Raw genomic sequence first — 21,860 nt, 5'->3', positions numbered from 1 at the left:
GGCCATGTGGCATAGGCAGAAAAACACCAGAAATAAAAATCTACTAAACTGTGAATATTCATCTTTAACTGATTTAAGGTTATAGACCAGTTTTTCTTGGTACTTACTTGTATTTTGAATGCTTATTATTATTATTATTATTATTATTATTTTTAAATGCAGCTCTTTGAAGGGAGTGATAGAATAGGAGGTGACAAAGAGCAGATGGATGACGAGAGACGATCAACTAAAGACAATGGGTAATCTTCAAAACTGATGAAATAACTCCTCTGGATAAGCATTTTTTCTTTTCTTTTCTTGAGACTGAGTCTCGCTCTGTTGCCCAGGCTGGAGTGCACTGGTGCGATCTTGACTCACTGCAACCTCCACCTCCCAGGTTCAAGTGATTCTCCTGCCTCAGTCTCCTGAGTAGCTGGGATTACAGGTGCGTGCCACCACACCCAGCTAATTTTTGTATTTTTAGTAGAGAGAGGGTTTCACCATGTTGGTCAGGCTTGTTTCGAACTCCTGACCTCATGACCCATCCACCGCAGCATCCCAACGTGCTGGGATTACAGGCATGAGCCACTGCACCTGGTCCCGGATAAGCATATTCTTGAACTGCAATGGCTTATACTCAACTCAGTACCTCATTTTCCCATAAGCTGTTTTACAAATTCAATAGAGTAAATCAAAACCGGCAACATTTGCTAAATGTTATATTTGCCATTGGATTTCAAAAAATAACTTGGTTTGCCTTTTTTTCATTTGTCTTAGGAGAGTGAATGTTTTTAAAATACCTTGCTTGTGCTTTCAAGGTGCTCTGTTTTTCTACAACTATGCTTTTAAAGCCTTGTTTATAACACATGCTTTCAAATCATATGTGTATGCGTATGTGTATATATTAATACTCTTCTTAATCTATAATAGCAACAACTTTGGAAAACAGATGAAATCATAAATCATAATTTTGAACCAGGGTTCTTCCACTGTCTTCCTTTAGGAAGTGTATTTTTTAAAAAACAACATCAACTTTCTTCCTACCTCATAAAACGTTTCCCTGGATGATGAAATAGACATGATAGAAATACAGTAGATTTTAGTTCAACACATAAACCAGTTCTCCACCAAAATTTCTAGTAATTTTCTCATATTCTCTTGGGTCATTTACTGATGATGCATCCTTTGATTACAAGCTGCATTCAACTCGAGAGAACCAGAGATGCCATGCTAAATAATGTTTTATTTCTACCTTAGGAATATATATATTGGAAGTTAATATCTAAGTTTTCATAAAAAAGGAAGAAGGACAGTTATCTTCATTTTATTAATTTATGTTATTGAACATTTTATTAATATCAAACATTTTAATTAATTATTAATGATTAATTTTATTAATTCTGTATTCTTACCAAGGTGTAACACATGTACATTGTATTTTATAATCTGCTGAAGTCCCTTGTACTTTTGCTTTGAAAGTAAATTTTAAAATTATATGTTCTCAAAATATAACAGAGAGGACTTCCAGGTGGGATGAAGTAGCTCTGTACAGATCAGCACTCTCAATAAGAACAACTAGAAAGCTAAATAAAATACAGAAATCTATTTGAAGGCATTTGCTATCTATGGAAGCAATGAGAACTGGGAGGCTGAGAATCAAGAGGAGAAAACCTCAGGGAGAGGAGTTGATGTCTGCAGCTGCTTTTACCCTGGGGACATTTGCAAATTTAGGGTACAGGAGGGGGGCTGAGAATCCAGGCTAGGCACAGTCACAAAACTGCTGCTGAGGCTTAGAGAAACCATTGGAACTTTTTGGCAGAGTGTTGAGAGACCTCAAACATGCAGCCAGTTCCCCCAAAAGACTGATGAATTCTAGGGGAGCCCAGGTCAAGAAGCTAAAAATTAAGAAAACGCCTGTGAAAAGCAGAGCAAAGCAATCAGTAGTCTTGTAAGACAACATTTAGAATTTGAGATCCACACTGCTTGTGTGTTTAAATATTTGACAAACGACAGAGAACTCTATTCTAAAGTATGTTGTGGGACAAGGCACTTAGAATTGTTTAGGAACACTGGCCACTCCAGTCTCCCAAGTAAAACCCTGAAGAGCCCTATCCCAGAACAGAAGTGAACCAGAAGTAAACAGACTCTTACCAAAGCCATAAACTAGCTTCGACTCAGCAAAATCCCCGACTGGATTAAAATGACCAACCAATCACATCAGCCTATGCCCCTATCAGAGGGGACAGTAAACCCTCTCTCTGGAAGAAGACTGCGTTATCTGGAGCCTCTATAGTTTTTTAACTGGAATGCCTGACATTCACTCAAAACTACCAGAAACACCAAAAACAGAACCACATGATCAATAACCAAAAAAAAAGCAAACAAAACACATGCAAAAAAAATCAAAGGATATTACAGATATTAAAATTAGCTCACATGGACTGGAAAATAAATATGATTAACACACGCAAGAAAGTAGAGAAAGCCATTTAGAATATAGATGAAAAGATAAATTAACCAGGTAACTGGAATGTATAGAAAATAATCAAATAGAATTGTAGAACTGAAGAACATATTCTCTAAAATTAGGAACTCATGAAGGACCAAGTGCGGTGGCTCATGCCTGTAATCCCAGCACTTCGGGAGGCCGAGGTGGGCGGATCACGAAGTCAGGAGATCCAGACCATCCTGGCTAACACGGTGAAACCCCGTCTCTACTAAAAATACAAAAAATTAGCCGAGCGTGGTGGCAGGCGCCTGTAGTCCCGGCTACTCGGGAGGCTGAGGCAGGAGAACAGCATGAACCTGGGAGGCGCCACTGCACTCCAACCTGGGTGACAAAGCAAAACTCTGTCTCAAACAATAAATAAATAAATAAATAAATAAATAAATAAATAAATAAACAAACAAACAAACTGGAAGATAAGTTTGGCATTATCTAGTTGTGCTATTCATTCATGTATTGCCTCTCATCTCCCAAAGCCACTCTGCTTTACCCTGTTGATGCAGTGGGGGCCAGACCCTGTAAACATTTCTCTTCTGCCAGTGGGTGCACTGTTCAGCTTGTCAACAGAGAGTGATGGAGGGACAGTGCAAGGCAAAGCAGAGAGAGGAGCTTCTTACCCTGGTTCTGTGTACTTTCCTCCTTGCTCCCATGGTGCAGCTGCCAGAGCCATGCAGGAGACCCTATTAGTGCTCATCCTCCAGCCTGTTTCACTGAAACCAGCCCATTTCCACTTTGCCAGCTCTGGCTTACCAGCACCCAGTAGGCCACCTGCACCAATTCTGGCCCACAGCACCCCCAGTGAAGGTCTTCATCTTCCCGTAGCCTGCAGCCACACCCTCTCCAACAAGGAGGTGGGAATCTCAGCTGTGATGGGGCATGATGGGGGAAAGGGACTTCAAAGTTTGTTCCTCTCCCTTAGCCCTAGAATAGCTGCTCCCTACAACTGCTAGTCTTGCATTCTTTAGAGATCTCCTTTACCCCTTTAGGTAAATAATTCTCTATATTAAATTTTCCCTATTCAAATTACTGCTATGGTTTCTATCTCCTGACTGGACCCTGACTGATAAACTAATAAAGCTGAGAAACCTCAAACTGTCCTATCATCTATACTATCTGACCCAGCAAGTCCACTCCTCAATATATACCCATCAGGAATGGATATATGTGCATTAACCAAGGCATGTACAAGCATGTTCGTAGTAGCAATATTCACAAGAGCAAAAAAACTGAAAATAACCTAAGTGTCAATCAAGAGTAGAACGGATACACTGTGGTATGCTCATACATAGAATACTATCAGCAATGAGCATGAACAACAACCAAAGTAACTACACGGATGACACTCACAAATAAATACTGAGTGAAAGAAGACAAGCACATAGTTGGATTTCATTTGTATGAAGATCAAAAAGAGGCAAAAATAATGATGACAACGTAAGTCAGCATAGTGTTAACTCTGAGGCAAGGTGCTCATAGTGATGGAACACTACATGAGTGAGGCTTCTGGATAGTGGAAATATCATTTCTTGATCTACATGCTACTTACACAGGTGTGTTTACCCTTTGGAAATTCACCATGCTATACATGTGATTTGTACACTCTTCTGTATAAATGTTATTTGTCATTAACAGTTACCTAAGATATATATATATATTATTCATAAAAAATCAAGTAATATGTTTCCAAGTCCCTGGTACTTACCACACATACCTGAATATGGTAAAGTGTCCCTCTCCATGTTCCCACAGTGCTCTGTGTGCATCCCTCTATCTCCACACTTGTCACTCTGTGCTGTAATTCTGCTTACTTATCTGTCTTGAGCACTATGTCCAGCTTCAGGGCTAAGGACAAATGTTTTACAGATCTCAAATGAGGCATCAAACGGAGATTTGAAAAATGAGAGAACATTCTATTTTAAAATATGTTGTAGGCCAAGGCACTTAGAAGTGTCTAGGCATCGAGCACCATCCATCTGGATAGCGTTTTTCAAGTGTGTGACATGCAGTCCACTTCAGCTTAGTGCATTCTTTGTATATATTTTGTGTACACTGGGGATGGGAACTATTTTGCAAGGACACATTCAGAAGATGTCCTTCTGTAGGTAGCACAGTGAAGAGCAGAGGAGGAAAAGTGACAAGGTGTTGGTACTCTTACATTCTATGCAAGCAGAACAGTCACTGAAGGACTCATATAACCAGTGACTAATACCTGAAGTAACATTAGGTTCACTACCCTGAAGATGTTGTCCCAAACACTAAAGTACCCTCAGCTTCCTCAAACCAGGAAGTCAGATAGCAATGGTTTCCAATCTACTATAATTGCAACATGCTTTTCTCATTTAAATTTATGATCCACCCTTCCTCCTTTATGCAACTTTATTTTAAGTTAAAGTGAATTATCATTATTACTTTGGGGGTAAAGAATTTCATAATATCCTTTGAGGGAGCTGAACATACCACAGGGTGTTGCAAAACAAAGGCTGAAAATCACTGTTTCAGAGGTTCTGTTAACTGATTTTTATCCCTCCAAATTTCTCTAAAACTAAATTTTTTTCTACTTTTTAAAATTTTAATCTAAGGCATATTTTCTAGTCCTGGAAAGTTGCAAGTCCCTTAAGGGATACAGAACCTTCAAGGAAATCTGTTCATCTAACAAGCATGTATTGTATACCCCTGCATACCAGGCACTCTTCAAATTACCAGGATACAGCAGTGAACAAATCTCACTCTCTCCTGAAGCTGCCATTCCAGTGAAAAGACAAGGATGACTCATTATCCCAGTTTGCCTGGGACTGCCCTTTTTTTTTTTTTTTTTTTTTTTTTTTTTTTTTTTTTTTTGAGACGGAGTCTCGCTCTGTCGCCCGGGCTGGAGTGCAGTGGCCGGATCTCAGCTCACTGCAAGCTCCGCCTCCCGGGGTTCCCGCCATTCTCCTGCCTCAGCCTCCGAGTAGCTGGGACTACAGGCGCCCGCCACCTCGCCCGGCTAGTTTTTTGTATTTTTTAGTAGAGACGGGGTTTCACCGTGTTAGCCAGGATGGTCTCGATCTCCTGACCTCGTGATCCGCCCGCCTCGGCCTCCCAAAGTGCTGGGATTACAGGCTTGAGCCACCGCGCCCGGCCTGCCCTTTTTTTTAAACTCTGAATGTCCTGCATTCCAGGAAACCCCTCAGTCCAGGGCAAACCAAGGCAGCTGGTCACCCTGGCAGAGACAGACACCAAACAAGCAACCAAAAATCATCAAATGATGATAGGTGCTTTGAAGAAAATAGACAACGACAAAGATGACAGTGTACTGGAGAGCGTATTGCTATTTTGCACAGGGATGTCAGGGAAGGCCTCTCTGATATAATGACACTTCAAGAAAGGACAGAACAAGCCATTCAGGTAAGTGGAGGAAGGGTTACAGATAGAGTGAATAAAAGTGGTCAACAGCAAATGAAAAGCCCTAAAGCGGGAGTATGTTTGGAATGTCCGAGGAATGGCAAGGATGCCTCTGTGGCTGGAAAGGGCTGAGCAAGGAGCAAAAGAGAAGAAGTTCAAGTTAAAGAAGCAATTGGGTGACAGCTATAGCATAACCTACCCATCACTTAACTTCTTCTTGATTATTTTAATCCCACAATTCCAACTTACAATAATTTTCCTTTTTTATTATAATGGAGACTCCGTCTTAATTTATTGAAGATCCTCTCTTCTCACATCATATATTGTATGTGAAAAACACTATTTACCCCATAGCATTGCTTTTGTTTCAATTATTCAACATGTAATTATATTCTACCTGTCTTTGCTTTTAGATATCTATATCTTACCTCCCTAAAATTTATGGATGGATTGATTGAGATACAGGGTACTAAGATTACAAGGCGTAAGCCACTGCACCCAGCCATCTCCCTAAAATTTAGACTTCTTGAGGTCAAGTTCCATATTGAATCGTATTCAACACACAGTATGCAAGCAATAAATACAAATAGATATGACTCTTTAATTTGTGTTTTGTTTATTTTTATGCTCAGAATAAAGAACTCTTACAACTGAACAATAAAAGACAACCCAATTTTTAAATGGGCAAAGGATCTGAATAGACATTTCTCCAAGGAATATATACAAATAGCCAATAGGCACATGAAAAGATGCTCAGTATCACTAGCCATCAAAAAAGCACAAATCAAAACCACAATGCGATACCACTCCATTTGTGGGTATGAGATACCACTTCATACCCACTAGGATGGCTATAATCAAAAAGACATAACAGCAAGTGTTGCTGAGAATGTGGAGAAACTGTAACACTCATACACCGCTGGTAAGAATGTAAAATGCCACAGCCACTTTTGAAAACAGTTTGGTATTTCCTCAAAAAGTTAAACACAGAGTTACCATTTGACCCTGCAATTCCATTCCTAGACATATATCCAAGATAAATAAAAATATCCACACAACAGTAGTTATAATAGCTAAAACATGGCAACAACCTGCAGGTCCATCAACTGATGAATGGATAAATAAAATGCAGTATAGGCACACGAGGTAATTGTATTTGGCAAAAAGAAAATAAAACAGAAATACATGCTTCATTGAAAACAATATGCTAAGTCAAAGAGGTCAGTAACAAAGGACAACATATTGTATGATTCCATTTATATGTAATGTCCAGAATAGACAAATCCATAGAGACAAACTGCAGATAAGTTGCTACTTTGGGTGGTGGTGGATCAGGGTGGAAATATAGGGAAGTGACTGCTAATAAGTTTAAGGTTTCTTTTTGGGATTAGACAATGTTCTAAATTTGTAGTGATAGATGCAAGCTGCACAATTCCATGAACATACTAAAAACCATTGAATTACACACTTCAGGTGAATTGTATGGCATATAAATTGTCTCAATAAAGCTCTTATTTAAAAAAACTTTTGAGCTGTCTCCAGAATGGAAAATGATACTTCACTGGAAATAATGTTAAGCAAAGGCAAACAGTCTTCTGTTGGAAACATTACTATAAAAGATGGATTCAATCAGTGGTTCCAGTAACAGTTCAGAGTAATCATAAAAATAGCCCAGAGAATTTAATATGTTTTTGGGCTCCCCAAAGAATACAATTCAGTAGGTCCAGTAATCTGTATTGTTAAAAGGCTTTTCAATTCATTTTAATGTATAGCTAGAATTGGGAACCACTGGACCATTAATGTCCTGACTCAATAATTTTATGAGAGTTTATCTTTGCTATCTATGAGATACCTTTGTATCTAGTATTTTCCATTTATCTGAAAATCTCGAGTTCCTTAATGGAACTCACCTCCCTAAATGAAGAGTCTGAGTTTAGAAAGAGGTGGCCTCATTGGATGGATCACAGCACATCACATATTCCTATTAACCTTATGTGTGTCCTTTACTTAAGCTATCTCAAATCCTTTTTTTTCCAGAAACGATTTGATTTAAATAAATTGAATAAATAAAAGATTACATATATTACATATATTCTCTAAAACTACATTTCTCAAACTGAGACACATTGAAGAGTCCTTTTTTCTCAAATATTAATAATATATATTTTTTTAAAATATAGGTATATTATAGAAGCAAATATAAAATTTTCATGAATTTTTAAGATAAAACCCAGAAACTTCAAAGAAATTTCACATTTGCCACAGGAACTAGTTTAGACTACACTCCCAGGTTCTAAGGGTATATACTCATGCCCTTCTGCAAGGCATACTTCAGAAAAAATCCAAGAAATCTAGGCATTCTGTTCCACTCCATGGGTGATGAAATACCCCTTCATTCAGAACCACATGTAAGCTAGTCAGGTTATTAGTGATTGTGCTCTGAGCACTTCAAGAAGGGGAAAAATGTCTGAACTGAATCCAAGAATTAACCCAAAATCTGTTAACAAGTGAGTGAAAAATCTTTCAGAGGCAAGCTACACTCAGAGAAATGTCTGCTGGGGATCAGGCCTCGTAGTTAATCTGTTTAGTGGTTTAATCAGACAACAATAAACATCAAGTGCAATCTCCAGAACTATTTGGACATCACCCAGCTAGTGGAGAGTACACTCTGGTTGCTTATCTGGGCTTGCTCAGCCCACTGATCCATGAAGAAGCCCTGGGTAGTCTACCCGTAGATGAACTATCACTAAAGAAAAGGTATTCCCCTAGATTTGCAATCTTTCATTTAGATCTAGGCTTTGATTTTTTGGCTGTTCTTTTTCAGCTAATTTCTCAAAACATTTGTGATAACTTCACTCAGGGACTAAACATCTTAAAAGTGGTGTTATAATACCAGGTCTGACACAGAATTATATAAATCTAGGTCAATTTACTCAATATTAAAATAGAAGAGTCGAATAAAATGAATCTTAAGATCCTTTCTAGCATTTAAATTCTACACTTACACAATTCTTGCCAATATTAAAGATATGTGCTATGAATTTTAAATGCAATTTCAAAAAAAGAAGTTGTAAACATGACTTTTTTATTCTTTCCATTACGCTGTTTCTTCTTGCATCACCCTAGCTCAAAGCCCTTTCTCCCTCCACTGAAATTTTACAACCATCCTCAATTCTGGTCTTCGATCTCTCCTTATTCCATTATATTGACCACATTGCCATTAGATGATTCTCCCTTCATCATTTCCTTCAATGGCTCCTAGCCCAGCATTCAATGTGCTCCACAGTCTTCTCCCAATTTACCTTTCTAACCTTGTCTATCCCTTCCTTATACTTACATTTCAGCAAACCTGTCAGTGCCTTCTGAAATACATTAGACAAATCCTAGCTTCTTCCAGTGTGCTTATGTCATTCCCCCAATGTGCTTATGTCATTCCCCCACCTGAAATACTCTCTGTCATACCTCCCACTTTTGTTCCATTCTTCAAGAATGACTACAAGTCTCGCCTCAACTACAAAGCTTTTTCTGACCACCTTCTTTGAATTCCTGAGGCACTTCCTGTAATACATCTTTGGCATCCGGCATATGCTACCCTCCTCTGGGCAGATTTAATACAGAAGAGGTCTGTGGTAAAATTTCTGTGTCATTTTTTTTTCCACGTAAGACTCTCAGCTTTAATACAAGGTGAATATATAACACACAGCAACTAAAGGGGCCATCTTGAACTCAGATTTTTTTTTTAATTAAAAAAATTACAGCTCATGTGCAATTATTAGAAACTTCACCACAAATCCACCTTACTCTTGCCAACAATATTTTTATAGCTATGTTCTAATGTTTGAGCCAATACTTTAGGTTTGGGTTACTACTTCCTGTTTAATACCTTTAAAGGGCAAGAGTTCAAAGTCAGTCATCAAAACTTTTAATTATAAAACTTGAACAAGACAAAAAATTTCCAGAAAACAAAACTAAGAGTATAGTTTTGAATAACAATAAAACCTCTTCTAGTATAGGTATCACACCAAACTCAAATTTGAGAAGAAATAAAAAGAGACATTTTGTCTGGTCAGAACCATTTAAACAAAATGGCACATTTTTCTCCATCTGCCATGCAAAACACACAACTTTTACTAAAGCACATGTGCTCCAACAAGTACCACCACCCTTTCCCTAATGGTGACTATTTCTGCTTTAATTCCAGAAACATTTTATTTCAACTATAAAGTTTCTGGTGTTGCTTGATAAAGAACACTCAATCTGGTCTTCACCCTTCTGATAATAATACTGAGATACTGAGATAATGCGGATACAAGTCCAAATTTGCCACTTTCACTCTATATAAAAACGCCTCCTTGAAGAGCCAAGAAACACTCTCCTAACGAGGCCTGTAATGAAGTGTTAGTAAACATTAGAAAATTGATTGCAGGCATGAAATACTATGTTAAAACAAAGAAAATGTTTTCAATATTTCTCTTTAAACTGAAGTAAAAATAATTCAACCAATATGCTAGAGACTTTCATTAATTAGAAATACCCTAAAAGTAAACAGCAATGAAAAAAAAATCTCTTATTTAACTATTTTGGCACATAAAGAGTTCCATCTATTTCACAGGACAGAGAAAAGAGGGGTGGGAAAAATGCAGATGTGTGACAAATCTATCTATTAAGCAATTGCTGAAAGCCAATTTTGTTTTCCTTTCACCAAAGAAAGATCATTCAAGCAAGTCTGCAGGACTCACCTGCAAAGCTGAGGGGTCTGGCAGGAATTCAACATCCTCTCCAAAGATAAAATCGGGAGGCAGTTCTGGGTATTGGGCATTGAAAATGATATCCCCTGAAATAAAAGAAAATGACAGGTCCTTTTTATTTCCTTTCTAAGTATGAATATTCTGAAGACTGTATCAGAAAAACTTCTAAAACAAATTTACATTAGTTTCAGAAAAACATTTGAAAAGCACTTTCTGGATGCTTACAATTTAACTAATAAACTAATATCTTTTTTTTTTTTTGGAGACAGGATCTCACTTTGTCACCCAGACTGGAGTACAAAGGTGTCATCTTGACTCACTGCAGCCTCGACCTTCCAGGCTCAAGGGATTCTCCCATCACAGCCCCCCAAGGAGCTGAGACTACAGGAACATGCCACCATGCCCAGCTAATTTTTGTATTTTTATTAGAGATGGGGTTTCGCCATGTTGTGCAGGCTGGTCTCAAACTCCTGAGCTTAAGCGATCAATCCACCTCAGCCTCCCAAAGCGCTGGAATTATAGGTGCGAGCCACTATCCCAGGTCTGCTATCCTTTTTTAATTTAACATCTACAACATGCAATCAAAAAAGCTTTATCTCCAAGTACACTATGAATGTAAATATCCAAGTAGAAAAGTAGAAGCAGCCACATCCACAATATGTGCTGATTATTTTTACAGGAAACATTACTGTCCAATCACTGCCTGCTAATTAATAAGCCTTTATGGAGACTGATTCTGTATACACACAGTCCTTGCCTTGCAGAAATTAAACATACATACCTTTGGTATACTGGAAAGAACATTTGGCTTATAGTTCACAAAAACTTAGATTATATCCACAAGGTCTCTTCATTATTTATTAGCTCAAGTGATCTTGAGCAAGTTTTAATTTCTTTAGACTTCAGTTTCTTCATTAGTAAAAGGGAGATACAATAGTACTAATGTCACAGATTTGTTGTGAGGATAAAAAGAGATGGCATGCCTAGCAGTGTCCAGCATGTAGTAAGTTCTCAACATGTGATAATGGGAGTATTACTGTTGTTTTGATACATAAGACAAATTTACAAAGTCTCATTAGCAATTTTACATTGCAAGTTCTTCTACCTGTTTCTTTTCTGAATCCTTCTGTAGCTCCCTTTTTTTCCTCTGGTCATCCCAAGAATCAGCTCTTATCATTATGCTAATACTAACATGTAAATTAGTTTATCGACCATCTAACACACATACTGAGTTGTAATGTATAAAAATATGTATACTTGTATACATATACACAACCTCTGTACATGTACGTACATACAGCTTTATCAGTCCAATCATTTTTACTGCTCAAACAATAATATCTATAATATTACATCCAAATATAAACATTCAAACTTCAGTTCTCATTTGAGTCCTTAAATCTCTATGCACTAGGCATTTCAATGTCAAACTCAGCAAGTCTAAAACGTTATCATGACTGTCCCTTTTCTCACTCCCCTCATTCCCTGATTCCATGCTAAAACTTCAGTGTCATCTTCAACCTTTCATACACCCTGTATACTCTTAGAAAACAAGTCATCTCAATTTTTCCTCCAAAATGTCACTCAGATGGATTTTTCCTACTGTTAACAGCCCCTTCCAGGCCCAGATCACCTAGTCCATACATTCACTCATTCACTGAATAAATATTTGAACTTTGCCATAGGCACTATGGTAGGCTCTAAAGATCAAACAAACAAACCAACCCTGCTATTAAAAGCTGACAGACTAAAGAAGTTCAATCATTATCATATCTTTTAAAATGGTCTCCTAATACAAGCTACCCTCCAGTCCATAATACATATTATCATCAAGTAAATATTCTTAATGTGCTATTTCGTCCCAACACTTCCTAACTCAAGAAACTTAAATGATACTCTAATACCAAATGGAGTAAAAGCAAACATTTCAAACTGATATCCACCCTTCTCTTTATCTACAAGCCTGTCTTTTCTTCCAGTCAATATGATCTGCTCAATGCCCTCCAAATACTATGACACCAACTACTATAATATCTCTCTCCTTGCTCAGGTCTTACCATCCTTTATGAACCCACTAAATTGTCTCTTGTATGAAGCCTACCCTAATAAATCCAGAACACACAGATCATTGTTACTTCTGAAATTAAAATCCTGATTAGTTATGCTATTCACCTGAGTATTTAGTTGTAGTCTTATATTGTTTTATTGCTCTATTAATTTTAAAAAATCATAATAAACACAAGCTACCTGTGAGATACTGTGACATGCTGTGTCAATACAAAGATAATTATCCTCAAGGAGCTCATGTTTAGTGAGGGATATAAGACATAGACCCAGAACCACAAATACACAGCAATACAAGGTAAGTACATACAATTGAACTTACTAATTAAATTGTAAGCATCCAGAGAACAGACATGTTTTTATACTTGTTTAATGTTTCTGACAGGGCAGAGTATAGTACAAATAGAATATATTCAATAAACACTCAATAAATTAAAGAAATTCCATTCTCTGAACTGAATGTCTTAAGTGATGAAAAAAGTCTTCAGTGAAGAATAAGGCATAGCAACAAACATATGAAAAAATGCTCAACATCACTCACTATCAGGGAAATGCAAATCAAAACCACAATACGGTTATCACATTACCCATGCAAGAACGGCCATAATTAAAAGAATCAAAAAAATATTAATAATAGATGTTGGCGGGGATGTGGTGAAAGGGGACACTTTTACACTGCTGGCGGGAATGTAAACTCATACAACCACTATGGAAAACAGTGTGGAGATTCCTTAAAAGAACTAAAAGTAGAAATACCATTTGATCCACAACCCCACCACTGGGTATCTACCTGGAGGAAAAGGAGTCATTATACAAAAAAGATACTTGCATACGCATGTTTATAGCAGCACAATTCACAATTGCAAAACTATGGAACCAGCCCAAATGCCCATCAGTCAACAAGTGGATAAAGAAATTGTAATTACACACACACACACACACACACACACACACACACACACACACACACCATGGAATACTACTTAGCCATAAAAAGGAACAAAATAATGGCATTTGCAGCAACCTGGATGGAATTGGAGACCATTATTCTAAGTGAGGTAACTCAGGAATGGAAAACCAAACACTGTATGTTCTCACACATAAGTGGGAGCTAAGCTTTGAAGACACAAAGGCATAAGAATGATGTAATGGACTTTGGGGACTTGAGGGAAAGCGTGGAAGGAGGTGAGGGACAAAAGACTACATACTGAGTACAGTCTATACTGCTCCGGTGATGGGTGCACCTAAATCTCAGAAATCACCACTAAAGAACTTATTCATGTAACCAAACACCACCTGTTCCCCAAAAACCTACTGGAATAAAAAATAAAAATAAAATAAAATGTGAGAAATGCAACACACATAACAAACTAAAAATAAAATATATTTTTATTTAAAAAAAGAAGAAGGCATAGCAAAGTCACTCCTGGAGCTTTCTGTAGGGAAGAAATTTAAACAAGAAAATGTATCCTTCAAAAGACAGGTATAAAATTAAATTAGCAAAAGTAGTACAACCACCATCTCTCACCCTACCCACTATCATCATCTCAGACGATCAACTGTATCTGCAATAAATTATAATTCAAAAGTTAATGCCTAACTATAAGGCATTAACTGAGGCCTTGGCTGAAAAGCACAAGTAGAGATAATATGAATGTCCTGATTACTCATTCTTTCAAATATACGCAGCAAGCATATTCTTTAGGAAGGAACATACTTTAGAGATCTGTTTGTAAAAGTCCTATAGTTGGCTTACTTTACTTACTTTAGGAAAAAAAATCAAAAAGTTAACAGAGCAAAGATATCACGGTTTTGAAAAATGCCAATCTAGGATCTATTGTGCCTTGACATTCTAAAAATAAATAACATGCTAAATTCCAATAAAAGAAATTTTATCACTTTTGCTACTATAGAAGAATGGCTGCATTTTCAAGTTCACAAAGGAACACTGTTAGTAATAAATATTTCCAAACTGGTAAACATTGAAAAAATCTACTTAAAGGATATCCATTCTGGTTGATTCTATTCAACATTATACTAGAGGCTCTAGCAAGAACAATTTGGCAAAAAAAAAAAAAAAAAAAAAAAGATACAAAATGTATCTACAGTGAAAAAAAGCAAAACTATCTCTACTCACAGATGACATAAATCTTGCATGTAAAAAATCCTAATGAATCCACACAAACAAACAATGAGAACTAATACACAGCTTCAGCAAGGTTGCCAGATACAAGATAAACGTACAAAAATCAACTGCATTTCTGTACAACAGTAATTAACGATCCAAAAATAATTTTTTTAAATTCCATTTACAATGAGATCAAAAAGAACAAAATACTTAGAAATAAACTTAACAAAAGAAGTATAAGAAGTGTACACTAACAACTATACAACATTGTTGGAAGAAATTAAAGAAGGCCTAAATAAATGGAAAGACATCTCAAGTTTGTCTACTAGAAGACTTACTATTGTTAAAATGGCAACACAACCCAAGTTGATCTGTAGATCCCATGCAATCCCTACCAAAGCCCTAGCTGGACTCTTTGGAGAAATTGACAAGCCAATCCTAAAAATCATATGAAAATGCAAGGGATCCAAATAGCCAAAGAAATATTTAAAAGTAATTTGCAGGCCTTCTCAATTATAAAAGTTGTTACAAGCTACAGCAATGAAGACAATGTTGTGCTGGAATACGGATAGGAATACAGATCAATGGAATAGAATTCAGAGTCCATAAATAAACCTTCAAATTTATGGCCAACTGATTTTTGACAAGGGTGCCAAGACAATTCATTGGGGCAAAAAAGTATTTTCATCATCTCACACTCATTAGAAGAGCTACTATCAAACAAAAAAATAACAAGGGTGGGTGAGGACATAAAGAAATTGGAACCTCTTGAAAGTGCTAGTGGGAATGTAAAATGGTACAGCCACTATGAAAACACAGTGGTGATTCCACACACAAAAATTAAAAATTAACATATGATCCAGAGATCTACTTCTGGGAATATACCCTAAGTAACTAAAAGGAGATTATCAGAGATATTTGCACACATCTGTTCACAGTGACATGATTCACAATAGCCAATGAGTAGAAGCAACCCAACTGTCTACAAACAGATGAATGGATGAACCACATGTGACATATGTGTGTGTGTGTCTGTGTGCATACATATAATGAAATATTATTCAGCCTTGAAAGGAGAAAAATTTTAAAACATGCAACAACATGAATGAATATTGGAGACATCAAGTAAAATAGTCACAAAAAGACAAATACTATAATGACTCCACTTATATGAAACACCTGAAGTAGTGTTTCATGTAAGTAACTACTGAAGTGTACACTTAAAAAATGGTTAATATGGTAAATTTTGTTAAGTATATTTTATCCCAATTAAATGGGTTTTTAAAGCATCTTTTCAACAAATGGTGATAGGACAATTGGAAAGCCATAGACAAAAGAATGAAGTTGGGCCCCTACCTCATATCACGCAAAAATTAACTCAAAATGAATCAAAGACCTAAGTGTAACAGCAAAAAACTACAAGATTCTTCAAGGAAACATAAGAATAAATCTTTATAACTTTGGGCTAGACAATGCTTTCTCAGACATGAAACCAAAATCAAGCGACAACAACAAAAATAGATAAATTAAACTTCATCAAAATTAAAATTTTGGCCTTCAAAGGACACTACCCAGAAAGTGAAGACAATCCACAGGGAGATAATTTTGTGAATCACATAGCTAATAAAGGACTCGTACCCAGAACAAAGAAATCTCACAGTTCAACAATATAAAGGCAAATGCTCCAGTTTTAAAATGGGCAAAGGGTCTGAACAGACATGTCTCCAAGAAGATATATAAATGTCAACTAAGTACATAGAAAGATGTTCAAGATCATTAGCCAACAGGGAAGTGCAATGAAAATCACAGTAAGATAGCTCTTAATTACGTACTTGGATGGCTATAATCAAAAAGACATATAATAACAAGTGTTTATGAGAATATGAAGAAACTGGAACACTTACACACTGCTGGTGTGAATGCAAAATGGTACAGTCGCTTTTGAAAACAGTCTGGCAGTTCCTCGAGAGGTTAAACATAGAGCTACCATCTGACCCTACAAATCCACTCGTAGGCATATATATGCCCAACAGGCATATATATACCCAACAGAAGTGAAGACATGTCCACACAAAAACTTGCACATTGTTTGTACCACATTATTCACAATTGCCAAAAAGTGGCAACAACTAATGTCAGTCAACTGATGAATGAATAAATTGTGACATTATACATATAATGGAATATTATTCAAATTTAAAAGAAAGTACTGATATAACGCTCCAATGTGGATAAGCCTTGAAAACATTAAGCTAAGTGAAAAGAGTCAGACACAAAAGGCTACTTATTGTATTATTATTGTATGAATCTATTTATATGAAATGTCTAGAATATGAAAATCCATAGAGACAGAAAGTAGATTAATGGTTGCCAGACAATGGGGAACGGGAGAATGAGAAATGACTGCTAACTGACACAAGCTTTCTTTTTGTGATGATAAATATTTTCTGAAATTAGTGTTGATGGTTATACAACTTTGTGACTGTTTTATAAAAAGCCACTGAACTGTACATTTTAGAGGGTAAATTAAAGCTGTTTTTGTTTTTAATCTCATGCAAAAAATTGTCCCACTTTAAAGAAACCTGATCTTAAATAAATTACAAAGTGTTCACTGAATAGTTGTGGCATAGTTACTTTTTATAAATAAAATCATATTAAAAATGCAATGTGAAGAGTTTCTGCATTTAAAAGAACTCTGCAATGAGCCCTTTATAAAAGTAAAGAATGCTTTTTAAGATAAATACTTGCAAATATCTTTATTTTTAAGGAACTTTACAAAATGTGTCTTTTTAATGGACATGACTGGATAATATTAAAGACAGACTTTTTAAATTTTTAACTATTATAGATATATAATGCTGTACTTATTTATGGGGTACATGTGATATTCTAATACAAGCACATAATGTATAAAAATCAAATTAAGGAAATTGAGATATCCATCACCCCAAGCACTTATCATTTCTTTGTGTTAAGAAAATTCCAATTCCACTCTTTATTTTGAAATACACAATAAATTATTGTTAACTATAGTCACACAATTGTGCTGCCAAACACTAGATCTTATTACTTCCATAGCTGATTTTTCAATAAATTTTAAGGCAACAAACCAGTATTTGGATATACAATAAGGTTTTTTGTTTTTGTTTTGTTTTAAGGAAAAGATATGTACTAAAAGGGGAGGGAGTTTACTACATTATATATAATAAAAACATTACATAAATATTTTTCAAAACAAAGAAGTGACTTAAAATAGCTTTCAGAATCTCACATAGTTACATTCCAGAATTTCTCAGGCTCTTACCTTCAACCTCAGAGAAGTCTGAAACACTTTGCCTCAATACTCTACAGCCTCTTTGAAATAAACTGTGGCATTGTTCTCTTGCTATGGAGAACAGTCAGTAAATCAGTCAAGAACATTTATTAAAAACCCACAACGCACAGATGTGCATACTGGACACCTGGGGAGTTATACAGGAAGTAGAAAACAGTACCTGACCTCAAGGCAGAGACAGTAGAGAAAAGACCAACACAAATCATATAGAAGAGCAATAACATCACATTTCCTTTATTTCACCCTGGAGCAGATGATATGAACGCAGAGTACAGATTATTTGGACACTGCTTACTCCAACTTTTCATTAAATGGAAGAGTACGCAGGAGAACAAAGAAATAAAAGTAGGATCAGAGGTGCTATAAGGTGAGGATTAAAAAAAAGGAAGAAGTGTTACAACCACCTAACAACAAAATAATAGTTTCAAGTCTTATTTTTCATTACTCTCTGAAACTTGCCAGGCTATAATAGTGGGAGCAACGGGGGCAGAAGCTCCTTCCTTTCAAAATGCACATCAACAGTGCTTCATAATACGACACATACATGAAATTACAGAAATGTTAAATACAAAGTAGATTTTATTTACACTCTTGTGCCTTAGTAGCCGACAATTTTTAGAAGGTATCAGCATGATCTCAGGAAGGCCCAGTTACCAGATATGCAGAGTGGACCATACGTCCTACTCCCTAATTACAGAAGGAACACAGCCTGTCCACGGGCTCCTTTCCTTATTCTTCACCAGTGAAATATTATTACACTATTTTGTCTATCAGCTTCAATAACTGCCAGGAAAACATAATTTCTAAGAAACAATTCACATGAACAGACACTTCTCAAAAGAAGACATACACATGGCCAACAAACATGAAAAGTGTTTAGTATCACTGATATGGTTTAGCTCTGTGTTCCCACCCAAATCTCATCTTAAATTGTACTCCCAGAATTCCCATGTGTTGTGGGAGGGACCCGATGGGAGATAATTGAATCACGGAGGGAATTTTCTCCCTACTGCTCTCGTGATAGTAAGTCTCATGAGATCTAATGGTTTTATAAAGAGGAGTTTCCCTGCATAAGCTCGCTCACTCTCTCTTTCTCTCTCTCTTTCTCCCTCCCTCTCTCTTTCTCCCTCTCTCTCTCTCTCTCTCTCTCTCTCTGTTTGCCTGTTGCAATCCATGTAAGACATGACTTGTTCCTCCTTGTCTTCCACCATGATTGTGAGGCCCCCCCAGCCATGGTCCATTAAACCTCTTTCTTTTCTAAATTGCCCAGTTTCAGGTTTGTCTTTATCAGCAGCTTGAAAACAGACTAATACAATCACTAATCATTAGAGAAACAGATATCAAAACCACAATGAGATACCATCTCACGTCAGTCAGAATGGCTATTATTAAAAAGTCAAAAAATAACAAATGCTGGCGAGGCTGCACAGAAAAGGAAATGCTTACACACTGCTGGTGGGAATATAAACTCATTCAGCCACTGTGGAAAGCAGTTTGGAGATTTCTCAAAGAACTTAAAATAGAGCTACCATTCAACCCTGCAATCCCATTACTGTGTATATACCCAAAAGAATATAAATCATTCTATGAAAAAAAACGCATATACTCATATGTTCATCGCAGCACTATTCTCAATAGCAAAGACTTGGAATCATCCTAGATGCCCATCAAGAATGAATCTGATAAAGAAAAAGTGGTACATAGGCCAGGCGCAGTGGCTCACACCTGTAATCTCAGCACTTTGGGAGGCCAAGGCAGGTGGATCACCTGAGGTAAGGAGTTCGAGACCAGCCTGGCCAACATGGCAAAACCATGTCTCTACTAAACAAAAAATATAAAAATTGGCTGGGCATGGTGGTGCATGCCTGTAGTCTCAGCTACTTGGGAGGCTGAGGCAGGAGAATTGCTTGAATCTAGGGGGTAGAGGTTGCAGTCAGCCGAGATTGTGCTGCTGCACTCCAGCCTGGGCAACAGAGTGAGACTCCGGCTCAAAAAAAAAAAAGAAAGAAAAAAAGAAAATGTGGTACATATACACCATGGAATACTACACAGTCATAAAAAAGAATGAGATCATGCAGCAATATGGATGTAGTTGGAGGCTATTATTCTACCAAACTAACCAGGAACAGAAAACCAAATACCACATGTTCTCACCTATAAGTGGAAGCTAAACGTTGGAGTATACGTGGACACAAGGAGGAGAATAATAGACACTGGGGCCTACTTGAGGGTGGAGGGTGAGAGGAAGGTGATGGTCAAAAACCTACCAATTGGGTACTTTGCTCACTATCTAGGTGACTAAAACTTTTCTACACCAAACCTAGTGACATGCAATTTACCCATGTAACAATCCTGCATATGTACCCCGGAATCTAAAATGAAAGTTGAAGAAGAAAAAAAGAAAAAAAAAGGTAAATGACTGGTTTTCTGCCAATGATAGATTATTCTTATCAGTTGCTGCATTAAATGATTACTTACTGAATCGCCAAGTATGGGAAGTGAGAATCAGACAAGAACTTTGTGGAAACACCAGTTTGAAGGAGATTCTCAATAAAAAGTAAGTTCAAGCAATAGAGTTTGTGTCCGTCCATTTTTGCATCACTATAAAGAAATAACTGAGGGCTGGATAATTTATAGAAAGAGGTTTAATTGGCTCACAGTTCTGCAGGCTGTACAGGAAGCATGGTGCCAGCATCTGCTTCTGGCAAAGACCTCAGCAAGCTTACAATCATGACAGGAGGTGAAGGGAGAGCAGGCACATCACATGGCGAGAGCGGGAGTGAGAGCAAGAGGAGGTGCCACGCTCTTTTAAACAACCAGATCTCACATGAAGTCAGAGCAAGAACTCATTCATTATCACGAGGACAGCACCACACCATTCATGAGGGATCCACCCCCATGACCCAAACACTTCCCACTAGGCTCATCTCCAATACTGGAGGTCACATTTCAACATGATATTTGGAGGTGACACACATCCAAACCATTTCAGAGCTTTATGAAAGACTTTGGAGAGGTGACTCATTTCCAAGAGTTAGCTTTAACCCTTAGTGTGTCCTTACACTAAAATTTAATATCTCTCTGAAAATTCCATTTGCTGGTTCTGAGAACTTTATGGGACAAATTTAATTTCTCTGTAATATCACAGCCCTTCAATTATTTGAAGGCAGTTTTCGTGACCTATCTTTCAACCCCACTAGGAGTCACCTCTTAGACAGGCTTACTATCCCAGTCTCCTTCACTATTCCTCATCTGACTTGTTTCAATTTCCTTTATCATTTAGCTCTCCCCTCTCTGAATATATACCTCTCTTAGAGGATAACACCCAGATCTCAAGATAAGATTCTAGGTGTGTTCTAAAAAGCATAGAAACCAACAAGAAAACCCATGCCTTAATTTATGCATTAAACTTCTATTGGTAAATGGCATTGCAAGTTAAAATAGCTTTTTTGGCAGCCTCATCAGTAGTGACTCCTATTATGCTTCTTATTAACTAAAAGCCCTAATATTTTTATGTATTTACCACTACTAAAGTACATATCCCTCTTCTTCACTGGAACAACTAAATTTCAGAATCCATTTCAAAATTTTAAATTTATCTGTATGATATTTCAATATTGCTAGATTTACCTATTTAAAGTCCATCATGATATTCTTAGATTCTACTCCAATTTTGGGTTGGCACTCCTAACTTCAAATTATAAACATACTAGCTAGGCA

General features: G+C 36.9%; 1 protein-coding gene across 4 annotated transcripts in view; it reads right to left on the bottom strand.

Annotated features, from left to right (window-relative positions):
* BABAM2 (BRISC and BRCA1 A complex member 2) overlaps positions 1 to 21,860 on the bottom strand; it is a 451,290-nt gene that overhangs the window by 340,382 nt on the left and 89,048 nt on the right. For all 4 annotated transcript variants that reach the window (XM_030920637.1, XM_030920638.1, XM_010371190.2 and 1 more), the window contains one exon: positions 10,606 to 10,700. In XM_030920637.1, the coding sequence (XP_030776497.1) occupies positions 10,606 to 10,700 (95 nt within the window). The remainder of the gene's footprint in view (positions 1 to 10,605; positions 10,701 to 21,860) is intronic.

The sequence above is a fragment of the Rhinopithecus roxellana genome, chromosome 17, assembly GCF_007565055.1.
Source record: "Rhinopithecus roxellana isolate Shanxi Qingling chromosome 17, ASM756505v1, whole genome shotgun sequence".
In the NCBI taxonomy this organism is placed as follows: Eukaryota; Metazoa; Chordata; class Mammalia; order Primates; family Cercopithecidae; genus Rhinopithecus; species Rhinopithecus roxellana.
Note: the sequence above shows the minus strand (reverse complement) of the source record. Positions and strands in the feature narration are given on the sequence as shown.